Source organism: Narcine bancroftii, chromosome 10 (assembly GCF_036971445.1).
Source record: "Narcine bancroftii isolate sNarBan1 chromosome 10, sNarBan1.hap1, whole genome shotgun sequence".
NCBI classification, from domain to species: domain Eukaryota; kingdom Metazoa; phylum Chordata; class Chondrichthyes; order Torpediniformes; family Narcinidae; genus Narcine; species Narcine bancroftii.
In genome coordinates this window covers 22,686,264-22,701,155 of record NC_091478.1, presented here as the reverse complement: position 1 = coordinate 22,701,155, position 14,892 = coordinate 22,686,264, and the positions used below count along the sequence as shown (strand labels likewise).

At 39.5% G+C, this 14,892-nt stretch overlaps 1 protein-coding gene across 3 annotated transcripts in view; it reads right to left on the bottom strand.

The window, feature by feature from the left end:
* Positions 1 to 12,131, bottom strand: part of sufu (suppressor of fused homolog (Drosophila)) — an 85,584-nt gene extending 73,453 nt beyond the window's left edge. Inside the window, exons 1-3 of one of the 3 annotated variants that reach the window (XM_069900159.1) lie at positions 11,833 to 11,919; positions 10,509 to 10,552; positions 2,645 to 2,779 (exon numbers count right to left, since the gene is read on the bottom strand). In XM_069900159.1, the coding sequence (XP_069756260.1) occupies positions 2,645 to 2,745 (101 nt within the window). In that variant the 5' untranslated portion in view covers positions 2,746 to 2,779; positions 10,509 to 10,552; positions 11,833 to 11,919. Of the gene's footprint in view, positions 1 to 2,644; positions 2,780 to 10,508; positions 10,553 to 11,832 lie in introns of all 3 variants that reach the window. The other 2 variants (XM_069900161.1, XM_069900158.1) reach the window with 2 other exon arrangements.
* Between the last annotated feature and the right edge of the window lie 2,761 nt (positions 12,132 to 14,892).

The window sequence follows — 14,892 nt, the reverse complement described above, 5'->3', positions numbered from 1 at the left end:
GAATGGTCTTATTGGATTGGCCAGTTACAAAAGTTGAGTAAATACATTACTACAAAATGGAGGTCAAGTAAATACAAGTATTTATTGCTACAAATACATTTTTCAACGCAGACCACTTTGTAGGAGGTATTCATCCCGTATAGTACAAAGCATCATTAACTGGTTAGACAAACCACTCTGAAAATACATCTTCAAAGCAATGAAAAGTTTTGCATGTCACGCACACTTCCAAGTCATCAAAAACTGAAAGCGGATTGATAACCTTATAATTTCTTCAGTATGTAACACAGGCACACTATTGTAATAAGAATGAAAAGGTGCATCGTTAATTTAAAAAAGGAAAATGGGCCTGATCAAAATAAAATTACACACATTCCTAAGCACTAGAAGTCACTGGAGGCCTTAGATTGCTTTTAAGATGGTTTTAAAACTTAATTATTAATGTTGAACATTATAAAACTCAGCTTTTTAAAATTTTTCTACATAATCATAGAGATGAGGACCAGAGGATTTCATTGCCCTGGTGTTGTCAAGGCAACCGCAACGCCTTTACAGCACCAGTGATCGGGGCAGGTATTCAAATCCTGCGCTGTCTGTAAGGAGTTTGTGCGTTCGTTCTCTCCGTGCATTTTCATCAAGGGCTCCAGTTTCCTTCCACGGTTCGAAATGTACTAGGGGTGTAGGTTAAGTTGGGTGGCACAGAATTGAGGGCCTGTTACTGTGCTGTATGTCTAAATTTAAATTTAAAAAAAATACAGTCTCAATTTAAATTTAAAAAAATACAAGACCTTCGTTTCGAGCTTGTGCAGCATTCAAATTTGAAGGCATCCACTTCATCATTCATTGTCATCTTGCAGTAGCCTCTAATTTCTAATTGTGATTTCTCAAAGCAGCTTGAAAGAAAAATCATTTCAATATCTTCTTAATCAAAACCAACATTATAATACAAATTTCATTATGGAAGCAGACTGAGAGGCTTTCAAATTCAGTCATGGTCTTAATTCAGACTATTTTCAGTTTTCTTATAATGTACTTTCTATCAGGTATATCAAGGACAAATTAAATTGGGATGCTGGCTATTTGCTTTTGAGAGCCTCTAGTGTTCCAATTCTTCATGTTTGGTGACTGCTATTAAATAAGGTAACCCAGATGTGAAGCAGCCAATCTTCAGGTTGTATTAAGGACAAAACATTTTTTTTAAATATAATGAGCAATTTACAGATCAAATTCAATGTCTTTTCAATTAAGTTAGATGTACAGCGCAGTAACAGCCCCGTCCGCCCAAACACTTTCGCCCAATGACACCCAATCGACTTACAACCCCAGTAGGTTTTGAAGGGTGGGAGGAAACCGGAGCAACTGGAGAAAACCCCCCTCCCACCCCCGACACAGGGAGAATGTACAAACTCTTCACAAGTAGCGCTGGACTCAATTGCTATTGCTCCTGGCACTTATCAGCATTGCGTGGTGCAACAACCATACAATATAATTATTTTTAGAATCTTTTATATATGTTTTATGTAACACTGACATTAAATTCTTTGGCTTGGCTTCGCGGACGAAGATTTATGGAGGGGGTAAAAGTCCACGTCAGCTGCAGGCTCGTTTGTGGCTGACAAGTCCGATGCGGGACAGGCAGACACGGTTGCAGCAGCTGCAGGGGAAAATTGGTTGGTTGGGGTTGGGTTTTTCCTCCTTTGCCTTTCGTCAGTGAGGTGGGCTCTGCGGTCTTCTTCAAAGGAGGTTGCTGCCCGCCAAACTGTGAGGCGCCAAGATGCACGGTTTGAGGCGTTATCAGCCCACTGGCGGTGGTCAATGTGACAGGCACCAAGAGATTTCTTTAGACAGTCCTTGTACCTTTTCTTTGGTGCACCTCTGTCACGGTGGCCAGTGGAGAGCTTGCCATATAACACGATCTTGGGAAGGCGATGGTCCTCCATTCTGGAGACGTGACCCATCCAGCGCAGCTGGATCTTCAGCAGCGTGGACTCGATGCTGTCGACCTCTGCCATCTCGAGTACTTTGACGTTAGGGATGAAAGCGCTCCAATGGATGTTGATGATGGAGCGGAGACAACGCTGGTGGAAACGTAGGTGATGCCGGTAGAGGACCCATGATTCGGAGCTGAACAGGAGTGTGGGTATGACAACGGCTCTGTATACGCTTAGCTTTGTGAGGTTTTTCAGTTGGTTGTTTTTCCAGACTCTTTTGTGTAGTCTTCCAAAGGCGCTATTTGCCTTGGCGAGTCTGTTGTCTATCTCATTGTCGATCCTTGCATCTGATGAAATGGTGCAGCCGAGATAGGTAAACTGGTTGACCGTTTTGAGTTTTGTGTGCCCGATGGAGATGCCAGTCCGGGCACAGGGAGAGCAGCAGCGGCCCCGGTCCGGGCGAAGGGTAGGCGGCGGCCCTGATCCGGGCAGGAGCAAGGGGGAGACGGCAGTGACATTAAATTAACACATGTTAAAACACTTCTATGCAATTATTAATGATAATTTTCAAAAATATGTATGTTAAAAAAATAGGCATCATGTCACATACTTAAACAAGAAATCTCTGGAACGAATGAACACCTCCAAGACAAGCAAATTTCTTGTTTGGATCTTAATCTCCTGATTTATTTTCTCTCTTTAGTGGTACTTACTCGTGCACTCTATTATCCCCATACAAGTCACTTAGACCAAAGCTGACATAATGCCAATGTTCTGGCACATCATGTGTTGGACTTCCTGGATTTCTGTACATGCTAATGTAGTCCAGTGGATCTGGTCCTCCCAACCTTAAGGAAAAAGAGAAAAAAAAATGGCATCATTATTTTGCTTGCAAAAAATAATAGAAAATACCTATTTTGAAGCTTAAACGCAGAATGACTGCTCATTTGTCCAGGAGAGAGCTGAAGTGAGGAAAATTACCCAAGCTTTAAAAAAGAAACTTGATTGATGTCCCAGGCAATAATAATTTTAAAAATCCTTTACTCCATAACAGATCAATTATTAAATAAGATTAGCAGACAATGCTCTAAATTTATAATGCATGGAAAAGGAAAAGAGATAATTTGCACAAAAATACTTACTTCAGTACCATACTCTTTGAAGTAATAGGTATAACAAAGGTTGCAGCTTGAAGTCTGACTAACATCAGCTTAAATTTCAAAACATACCAGGGGTGTAGGTTAATTGGGTTTAAATTGGGCGGCAAGAACTCTTGGGCTGAAATGGCCTGTTACTATACGTCTAAATTTAAAAATGTATATTTTTTTAAATTTTAAAAAATTACTTATTAAATAAATATCTATAGAAAAGTCATCAAGACACAGAACCTAAATGGAGTCAGGCCTCCTGTGGAAACTTTTAAGGGTTTAGATACAAAGCAATCCACTCATTTATACATTTATCAGCAGAATAGATTTCTATCTGGCTCAAGATATACTCCAAGATAGCAACTGCTTTAACAGAAGACTGGGGAACAATTTAAGAGATGACAGGTGTTAGTTTAGGAATGCTCTGTCCATCTATAAACTGAGTAAACAGAGAACTTGAAGATGTAAATGCTATCATTTCAGATGTGGAAAATGTCTCAAATACAGGATCCAATATTTCAAAAATAGAAGTTACAGTGCTATTGCTCCACAGCTCCAGGAACCAAGGCTCAATTCAGTGCAGAATGTGAAGATTGTCCATGTGACATGCATGTTTCCCCAGGGTAATTCAGTTTGATCCTACATCCCAAAGACATATGGTTGATAAATTAATTGTCACCTGTAAATTGCAGCAAGAGGTAGCAGAAAGGGGTTGGAGATTATGGGCACAAAAAGAGAGAATAGGTTATAGAAATATAATTGGGTTTAACAAGAACTGGCATAGACTTGATTGGCTAATTGATCTACTCCAAGGATACAAGAAAATCTGATATGAGGAAAAAGTAATAAAAAACTGCAGATGCTGGAAATCTGATTTTTTTTCAAATCAGAAAATACAGCAAAAACTGAGGAGATCAAACAGCATCTGTGGAAAGATAAACAGTTAATGTTTCAGCTCCGAGCCCTTAATCAGAAAAAAAAGGTATGCCACATATGCAACATCAAATCCAATTCAGCTTGTGATATTTTAGAAAGCATGTCAAATTCTAGAGAGGATGTAGAAAAGATGTACTATAATGTGTCTGGAAATAGGAAATGCAATTGGAAGGTTAGAATGGAGTAGTTCCTTGGAGCAAAGCAAAGTTCATGATTAGTTATGGTGAATAACAAGAAAGTTGTCTCCATTAACAAATGCACAAAAAATCTAGGATTCATGGACTTAAAATTTTCATTAAAAGATCCAAGGGGCATTTGAAGATTTTTTTTTTAAACTCAGTAATTCACTGCTTGCAGAAGTGATAGAAGCAGACTAAATCAGATGTATTCTTAGAAAGGGTATGGATCAGGATTTAACAGAGAAATGCTTTGCCGAAAGAGGTGGGAATTGGACAACATTCCACAATTCAGAGGTGGCATAAGCTTCATGAGCTAAAGTACCTCCTCCTGCACCCCATCATTTCCAATATTCCATGAAATAGTTTTCAAAGGCAAGAAAATCACTACAGAATTCTGATACTAAATGTTCAGATAATTGTAGAATGTTTAAATGCATTTTGTGAAATTAATCTGATTTGGACATTTCAGTTGAATGTTGGTGCAGTGCATACAGTAGCCTCCAGTCCCCAAACCATCAGAATTATTCCAATTCTACCACACTCTTTTGCCCGTTAAAGCCACATGCTGGTAATATATAGGTACTTTATAATTTTTCCATGAGCACTATTTTCTTTATTTTCAAGACCAAAATATGTCCCACTTAGGTTTTCTCTCCTGGAAACATTCTCTTTTGGGAACAGGACTGATTCCAGAATTATTTTGGATCTCTTTCACAAGGAAGGGCAATTGTCATTGTGAACTTTGAGTAATATTTCCATTCACATGAAATTACAACTGTAATGAAAGCAAAAAAAAACTGCAGATCCTTGAAACCAGAAAGGTCATCAACTTGAAATATTATTTTTCTCTCTGCAAGAGTGTTTACTGGACTCTGTTTTAAATTATGCATAAATTTGCAGATGGGTGCAATTTTATACCTCATGATTGAAAAAGGCTGCAATGATCAAAAACAATATACAATCATAATGATCTAAGAATGGTAGTCAAAACTTAGCTACAGATATTGTTTTACTTCAATGCAGCATGGGATATTTATAATTTTGATAATCACAGGCTTCACAATTATTCAAATACAACAAAGCAAATTGAAATATTTCTTCTATTTCACCAATTAAAAGCACTAAAACACAAAACTAATGTTTTGTGAAAATTAGATTCCTCGATAGGTTATTCGTTTTAGAGTTACTTTGATCACAAGATTAATCATATCACAATCTCACAATCCCTTCTGCACTAAAATATACTCTCAAAAATATTTAAATCAGTCTTGAACTCTGCTTAAGCACACTTGAACACAAATACAGTTGACTAGTAACAGTGGATTCTCAGTTTAATTCCATGTTGGCAAAAAAGTCAATTCTACTTTGCCTAACTAGTTGTGTCAGCCCTTATCCTAACTCATTGGACACGTTTGTTTTAGCAGACAACAGATGCTGAACATTAAAGGAAAGCTTGAACTCTGAAACTGAATCTTCCTCCAATCTAATGGTTTGCATGGCTTTAATCAGATCAGCACTGTGAACATAGTGCAAAATGCAGATAGTCTTTAGAGCACATGCTTGGCCCTGAATCAAGGAATTAAGCACATACGCTGAGCAAGTGCTGTCAAGAAAATTATTTTTTCCCCCAATCATTGAGTAATGAAAATCAGATATTTTTTAAAAATTATGAATCTCATCAACATGTATTATGCTTTAATATCATATTCCAAAGATAAAATCTCTCAAAAATGTCACGCATCATACAATTGTTTCTCGATGAGTGAAAGTGACAGGTTCAAAAATATTACCACTCAATCAAAACATTCTTGAACATAATCCAATAACGATTTCGCAGCATTAAAAAAAAAACATTACAAATTATTGGTTTTATTAATTTTCTGAATATATTTTAAGGATATCAAGAGAATTAAGGGGGAGTAGAATTAGTACAAAAGAAAGGTGATGAGAAAAAAAGATGGCTCATAATCTTACAGAATGGCAAACCAGATGAGAGTCTGTGTCTCGTCTATCTTCCTTTATAACTATCTGGAGAGACCAGAATGTCATTGTTATCTATGACTCGTTCAAAAAAGATCAATACCAAAGTTGAGTCAAGTTTTCCAAGGTTTATTTTTGGACCATTTCAAATCCCTCAGTCTTCTCAGAACAAAAAAAAATCAAAAATTGACCATCTTAAAATGAGAAAGACCTTGGCTAAGAATATGTTTCTATGGAGACACAAAAAATGTAAACATCTACACAGACTTCTTGCAGATCTGTATTTTAACCCTTACAATACCAGGCCCCAATTATTACCGTATATGTAAATATATAATTACCATTACAAAGAAAAAAGGAGTGTTCCTGTTGAAGATCTCTTGTCCCATTTTATTTGCTTTTACTGGGTTAGAGGAGGGGAGGGTGGGAGGTTCTTTTTCTTATATATACCACATGTATTTGAAATGGACTTGTATTATTGTAAAATGCATGATTCTTTTGTAGTTTTAAAGTTATACATTTATAAAAATACTTTTTTTTAAATCCAATGTTAAAAATGTGGTCTTAATTGAGGTTATTAACTTTACTTTCTATTCTTCAAGTTCATTCATATGAAGTAGCCAGAAATTATGAAGCAAACATAACGTATTTTAATCTATTTTAAAAAATAACAATTTACGTCCAAGTTACAACAGGGACATGTATAAAGGTTACTGAAACTACAGTTTCGCCTTTGCTCCACAACTCGAGAAATATGAAAATTATACTCTCAAAGTTCCCCACAGGAGGTTAGGAAAAAAGGTGGAAGCATTAGGTATAAATAAGGAGGTAGGAAAATGGATTCAGCAATAGTTGGATGGGAGGTGTCAGAGAGTAGTGGTAGAAAATTGTTTGTCAAATTGGAGGCCGGTGACTAGTGGAGTTCCTCAGGGATCGGTCCTGGGTCCACTATTGTTTGTTATATATATTAACGATCTGGAAGAAGAGGTGGTGAATTGGATAAGTAAGTTTGCAGATGATACAAAGATTGGTGGTATTGTGGACAGTGAGGAAGATTACCATAGCTTAAAAAGAGATATAGGAAAGCTAGAGGAGTGGGCTGAGAAATGGCTGATGGAATTTAATACGGATAAGTGTGAAGTGTTGCATTTTGGAAAGGCAAATCTAAATAGGTCATATACATTGAATGGTAGACAATTGAGGAGTGCAGAGCAACAAAGGGATTTAGGAGTTATGGTAAATAGTTCCCTCAAAGTTGATACTCAGGTAGATAGAGTGGTGAAGAATGTTGGCCTTCAAAAATCAAAGTATTGAATTCAAGAGTTGGGATGTTATGATGAAATTATACAAAGCATTGGTGAGGCCAAATTTGGGATACATTGTGCAGTTTTGGTCACCAAATTATAGGAAGGATATAAACAAAATAGAGAGACTGCAGAGAAGGTTCACGAGAATGTTGACAGGATGTCAGGGTTTGAGTTACAGAGAAAGGTTGAGCAGCCTGGGGCTTTTTTCTCCGGAGCGTAGAAGATTGAGGGGGGGATTTGATGGAGGTGTTCAAGATTTTAAAAGGGACAGAGAGAGTCAACGTGGATAGGCTTTTTCAATTAAGAGTGGGGGATATTCAAACCAGAGGTCATGGTTTGAGATTGAAGGGGGAAAATTATAAGGGGAACATGAGGGGAAATTTCTTCACGCAAAGGGTGGTTGGGATGTGGAATAAGCTTCCGGCGGAGGTGGATGAAGCAGGGACGTTATTTACATTTAAGGAAAGACTGGATAATTACATGGAGGGGAGAGGATTGGAGGGGTATGGACCAGGTGCTGGTCAGTGGGACAAGGAGGATGGGGATTTGTTCCGGCATGGACTAGTAGGGCCAAACTGGCCTGTTCTATGCTGTATATGGTTATATGGTTATATAATTACTTGCATGTTAAATAGCAACCATCAAGACAGATAAAGTGAGCTGATTTCAATTTAACTGGTCATTTGTACTTTATTCTTTTGTTTTCCTTTTCCAACTCCATTATTTGTCTTTTTCAACAAAAAAGTACAATTTTAATTTTTAAAAATTACATTTATAATTCTAACCTCCAAACTAACTACAAGATTTGGTCTGAGTCATGGCCAGAATTAACACATACCGAACCAAAGATCTGGATCCAATGCAATTCACCTATCGTCACAATCGCTCCACAGTAGATGCAATATTGCTGGCTCTCCTTTCAGCTCTGGATCACGTCAAAAACAATTCATACATATGGCTGCTCTTCATCGACTACAGCTCAGCCTTCAATACCATTATTTCCTCAGTGCTAGTCAAGAAACTACAAACTCTAGGCCTCTGTACCCCACAGTGCAACTAGACCTTGACTTTCTCATCAGAAGACCAATCAGAATGAGTTAGAAACAAAGCCTCCTCCTCACTGATTATCAACAAAGGTGCACCCCAAGCATTCGTGCTTAGCCCACTGCTCTACTCATTATACACCCATGACTGTGGGGCCAGGCACAATTCCAATGCTATCTACAAGTTTGCCAATGACACCACAGTTGTCAGCAGAATCACAAACGGCAACAAGGAAGCAAACAGGAGGGAGATAGATCAGCTCGTTGAATGGTGCAAAGACAACAACCTTGTGCTCATCGTGAACAAAGCCAACAAGATGATTGTGGACTTCAGAAGGAAGTCAGGGGAGCACGACTCAGTCCTCATTGAGGGCTTAGTAGTGGAGAGGGTCAAGAACTTCAAATTCATGGGTGTCAACATCTCCAAGGATCTGTCCTGGAGCCTCCATATGAAATAATAATGTATAAGAGACCCTCAGAAATCCTTAGAATATTGGAACCCTCACAAGCTTTTTAATGTCTAAAGATTAAGTGAAAGGATAGAAGCAGTATTGTGTTTTAGGGCCTCTCACAGACTAGTACCAACTGAAACAACATTGTGGAGCTTAAGAAGGGAGTCAAAGCGGAGAGTGCAGGAAAGCGTGAAGAGATAAGGGGTCCTGATGTTTTATCTGAGTCTGAATGCTTTGTTCTAAACAGCATGGTTTTCAACCTTGATGTTTAATCTTTGAGACTGCAGTTGGGGAGGGTAAGGGAAAGGGAGATGCTGCTTGTTCTACATTTAATGCTTTACTTTGAGTATGTTATAATTTATATCACACGACTTTGTGACTGATGTAACCTTATTCTTACTTGCTTGAATGTATAAATACTTAATCCATCCCTTTGTTGGGCGGAGAGCCTACGAGACTGCTTCAAGGGCTCTTCCAGGTAGCTGCTATGTAATAAGGAGTTAACAAAAAGATTTCTATGTGCTATGATCGATTGCATCAGGAGCGACGAAAACCAGATCCACACGTTGACGCAACCACAAAGAAAGCTTGCCAGTGGCTATACTTTGAGGTGTTTGAAGAGATTCAATATGTTACCAAAGACTCTCGAAAACTTCTACTGGTGTTCTGTGGAGAGCATTCTGGCTGGTTACATCACTGCCTGGTACAGAGACACCAACTCTCAGGACAAGAATAAAATCCAAAGGATTGTTAACTCAGCCTGTGACATCACAGGCACCACATGTCACCCCACTGAGGACATGTGCAAAGGCAGTGTCTTAAAAACACACACACACAGCCTCTATCTTCAAAGACCCCTGTTGGCTGAAGGGGAGGGGGTTCTTTTCTTTTTTTAATATATAAAAAATAACGTTCATGTTTATGGTTAATTATTGTATATGTCATATTATTTATTTTTTGAACAAATAAAGTTTTTTTTTAAAAAAAAGTCCCCGACTACCCAAGCCATGGCCTCTTCATTCTGCTACTATTGGAGTCTCACCTCCATAATTCAAGTATTTTTCATTGTAATATATTATTAATAATTGAAAAAGAGACAATTCTGACTTAGCAAGGGCATTGAAGGTAATTTAATTGAAGGTAAGTATGCATCTCGATCTCACATTTATTTGTAATTAAGTTATTGACAACCTCAGCTGGCAATGCACTAGTGGCTTTGCAGATCTTTAAATGATCTATCCTGGTTCATGTTCGCCATGTCTCCGACACCTAGAGAATTATTTACAGATTGACAAACCTATGCATTTTGGATATTGCAACACATTTTTGATATGACCTTTGAATACTTTTAGTATATCTGATTTTGATCACACAAGAATTCAGAAGTGTGAGGCACTGTTTCCAATGCAAGAAAAAGAGAATGCATCACTCAATCTTAGCTAGCCAATCCGGAAAATAAAAATTAAGGTCTCCTTTAAATTTATCTAACTCCCTCTCAAATGAGAGAAATATTTTCATCTATCCTACCCTACCTGGAAGACGTTTGAGGTCTGGCAGCTAGGTGCTCATTCTAGGCCTTGAGATAAGAAAAAAAGGAAACAGAATATTAAAGATAAAGACAAAGCAGGCACCAACAGCAAAAGGAAAATGTGACAGAGCAAAAGGTAAAAATGTTATCAGACTCTATCACACCTTTTCTTGCATAAACATAAATCAGCATTTCACCAAATTAGTAGTAACTTTCTTTAAAACTACAGTAAGAAATGTGCTGTACAAAACTGTACTAAAGAAATTCAATTTCAATTGTCTCAGGCAATCCAGTGAGCTATTCAGTAAAAACACAATACTGGAGAAACTCAGTAGGTTAAACAGTGTAACAAACGTAACCAATGTTTCAGGCATTAGTTCTTCATCAAAATATTGTGCTTTTGCTGATCTGTGTGAGATCCATGTCCAAGGTTTCTGTTAAGAATTGACTCCAGTAAATGAATTAAGAATCTAGTTAAGGACCCAGCAACTTAAATGCATTTTCTAATGATGTACAAAAACTACTTACTGGTTGTTAAAAAAAAACGTGGGTACTGCTGCAGGATTGTGTAAAGTCAGACAAGCTTCAAATTTAAACTTTTTTTATGAATTTCAAGGATACAGCTGAATTGACTAGAATTAAAAGTGACCAAATTATCATCACATCTGGCAAGTTAACCAATCTTTTAGCATCATTCCAACCATAGAAAATAAATAGATCATAAATTCCGTGAAAGAAATTTCTAATCAGTTACAGAAAAGTTGATTGAGAACTTTTCATCACAACTGCGTCAACTTAACAAACCCCACTCAATCTCTCCAGATGATCCAAAGAAACTGACACATTCGTGTTTATTTTTGTTGCTTTCCCCAGCAACAATATTGTAAGGCAGGTTATAAACAAAACGTGGGGGGGGGGGGGGGGGGGAAGAGATTAGATAGTATTTCATTCACCAGCAATATAAAAAAAGGACTAGAAATGCCGCAACTTTTTTTGTTCGAGCAAAGGAAATAAATTAAACACAACAAAGGGTTCCTGCAGACAAAATAAACATCAGATGCACAAAGCTCAAATAACATTCTTTAATGGGCATATCTACGACAAAAGCTTCTTTTTAAACCGGCAAGGAATTTAAAGTAAAACATTTGAAGGAATTATGAGGCTTTTAAACTTTTATAGGGTTGAACTTGTTAACAAAGAAATTAAGTGCATTGCAAATGGAATCTTTCGAGGTGGAAACTAATGTCTCTTTAGATTCCTCTCAGAGGACCTGGTTCTTCTCCAGGGTGAGGGGCCTCGAGGAAAGGTTGGAAGGCGAGGGGACTTACCAATACTTGACGATGGCAGTGACTTGCAGAGGATTCGGCTGGTCCGAGTACAGGCGCCTGCACTCTTGGTAGATGGCGTGCAGTCCCGGGGGCAGCAGCGCGGCGATGCCCGGGCCGCTAGGCCTCAGGTCCTCCATTGGGATCGGCGGCTCCACTTCCCACCGTGTCCGATTCCCACAGGCCTGCGCCAGGCTGCCCTCCGCGCGTCCACCTCGGCTCCGCTCCGAGCAGCGAGCGAATGAGGAGGCGTCGGGCCGCCCGCCTCCTGCCCGTGACCCCTCCCCCCGCAGGTCGGCTGCAGGCGCGCGCCGCTCGAGCTCGTCCAGCCGACGCGCGCTGCCCCTCGCCTTCCCCCCCCCCCCCCCCGGGACAGTTGCCCCTCAAGCTCCGGCGCCCCCTCATCTGTCTCCTCCTTGAACTGCCTCTCCCTCGAGCTGCTGCTCGGTTCTCAGTCCCCCTCACGTTCTCTCGTGCCCTCTGCTCCTCCTCTTGCTCTCCATCCCTCTTGCCTCTGCCCCTCACGTTTTCCTACCCTCCCCTTAAGCTGCACCTTGCGCCCTCCATCCCTCCACCTCATGCTCTCTGCCCCATGCCCTCAAGCCCTCCCCTCACACTCTCCATCCCTCCCCTCCAGCTGCCCTGCGCCCTCCATCCCTCCACCTCAAACTCTCAGTACTTCGCCCTCGCGCTCTCTGTTTCCCCTCGCACTACCCATCTCACTTCCCCTCCCATTTGCATTGGTCCTTGCTCTCCACTTCTTTCCCCTGTCCTGAACTATTTGTCCCTCCCCATCACACTGCCCCTTGTACTCTCCCCGTCCTTTGTGCTGCCCCTACTCTCACTCTATGTATGTCTCTTCCCCTTGCACTTTCCCTTGGACTCTTGATCTCTCCCCCCTTGGTGATGCCTTCTTGCTCTCTCTATTCTCCCCTTCTCCTTTGGCTCTGCCCCTCACATTCTCCCCATCCCTCACCCTGCTCCATCGTCTTCCATTCTATCCCTCCCCTTTGCTACCCATCACTCTTTTCGTCCCTCCACCAATGCAATGCCCTTCATGCTCAGTCCCTTCACCTTGCGTTGTCCCTCTCACACTATTCCTTTTGCATTGCTGGCTGCACTGCACTCTCTGTCCCTCAGCTGCCCCTGTTCTTTGACCCATCCACTCAGGCTGCCCATATTGTTCTCTCAATGCCATCATTCACCCCTTCATTCCTTTCATCCATTTTGATCTGTCCCATGGCATGAAACTCTCCATTTTCATCTCACCCAACTATCTTGACAATGCAATACACAAATTTTCTGGAGAAACTCAGCAGGTTACACAGCATCCACTATATGTAAAGGGTAACCAACATTTTGGGCCATGGTTCTTTGTCAGAAATAAGCAAAGTTAAACGAGATAAGACTAACCTGTCACTCTGTTCTTTACCCTCCAAAAATGTCCAATGCTCTCCACCCCTCCCACATTGCCCTTGAACCTCTCTTGCTGCCCTAGTGTTCTTGTCACACAACTATTCCTTCAATGCCCTTTCTTGCCCACCCTTAATCTTCCTGTTTCATGCCTTTATGTTGTCACTGATCCTCTAACCTCCAACCCCTTGCATAGGCCATTTAGCCAGTCTAATCCTCCCTACTTGAGTCACCCAAAATTGATTCTTTCCTCACACTACTCCGGTGATGGAACGTTCACTCAGGAATGGTTTACGCTCACCGGCTGGATAACACCTCAATCCCCCTGGTTACCAGGCTACTGAAGGTTTGTTGATTTTGTGACACTTCAGTCTATTTGCAAAGCATCACACTCTGATAATGATCATGAATTCATTGTCATTTTCAATGTACATTTGGACTCAAATTCTTGCTGCAATTAAAAAGAAATTATCAATACAAAAGATAGATCACATTTAGCTACCACAGTGCAAGGAAAAAAAGTGGCATTACAACAGTTCAAATGGGCCTTTTCATGTTGTTGGAGTAGTTTGCGATTAGTGTGCTAAATTAGTTAATTTCTTTAAATTGTTGATTTTTTGTTTTTCGAGGTCGGCTCTCTGAACAAGGCAGTCACTTGTATGAACTTAGTACAATGCTGTTGTCCCAAACCTATAATTAAGATCAGGTTCCTTGTCTGCTAATCTTGCATAATGTCATGATAGCCTGCACACAAAGGATGTTTTCAAAGAAAAAATAGCTCAATTAATTCATAAGTATTCTACATGAAAGTTAAGGGAATTACACGAGTTTCTTTGGGGTCCTGGAAATGTATTCCTACACAATGGAAAATCAGAACACAAGTATCCTCTTGAGAAAGCCTGAACAACCTTACAACTGCAGTGAAAGAAATGTTCCAGTACAGTAAATGGTTAGCCAACCAACCTAATTTTTGTTGATTGCGTTGCCAGGAGCTTCAATTCTTTGCGCTTGGGTAGCAAATGAAAGGAAACTTTGCTGCCAATGTGCATTATTGGATGAATAGCAGCATGCTTGCATACAATTCAGTGCCTCTGTGCTTCTGGCTTTGAGAAAATAGAGCAAACTCATAAGAAATATAGTGTATGCTCAATGTTGGGAAAACAAACTGTGCTAATTTCTAAGTAACTTGATTTGGAGATTCATAAACCATTTGTAGATTTTTTTTTTAATTTGAAAGATGGCCAAAACTAACATCATGATGGTAGAGTGCACATTCTGACCTCTGGAATGGAAGCATTAATGATAACCTATTGCTTCACCTAATCATCCCGAAACATTAAGCTTCTTTAAAAACTTGAATTCACATAATTGATATTTTGGGTAGAAGCCACAACGAATCTCATTCAATTAGTGACAAATCAAAACAACACAGATTTTATGATATCTTCCGGAAAATATAAAAGAGTTTAATTTGTAGGCAGAACTCTTTTAAGGTAATTAAGTTTGTTATTTGAATTGAAGCTTATAATTTATATCATGTAATAGAATACTACATTCAAGGATGTATAGGAAGAATGAGATAAAAGCTTAAAGATTTCAAGTTGCCCAAGTTTGAATTTTTATGAATAAAATATGACTGTGTAAAGGAAA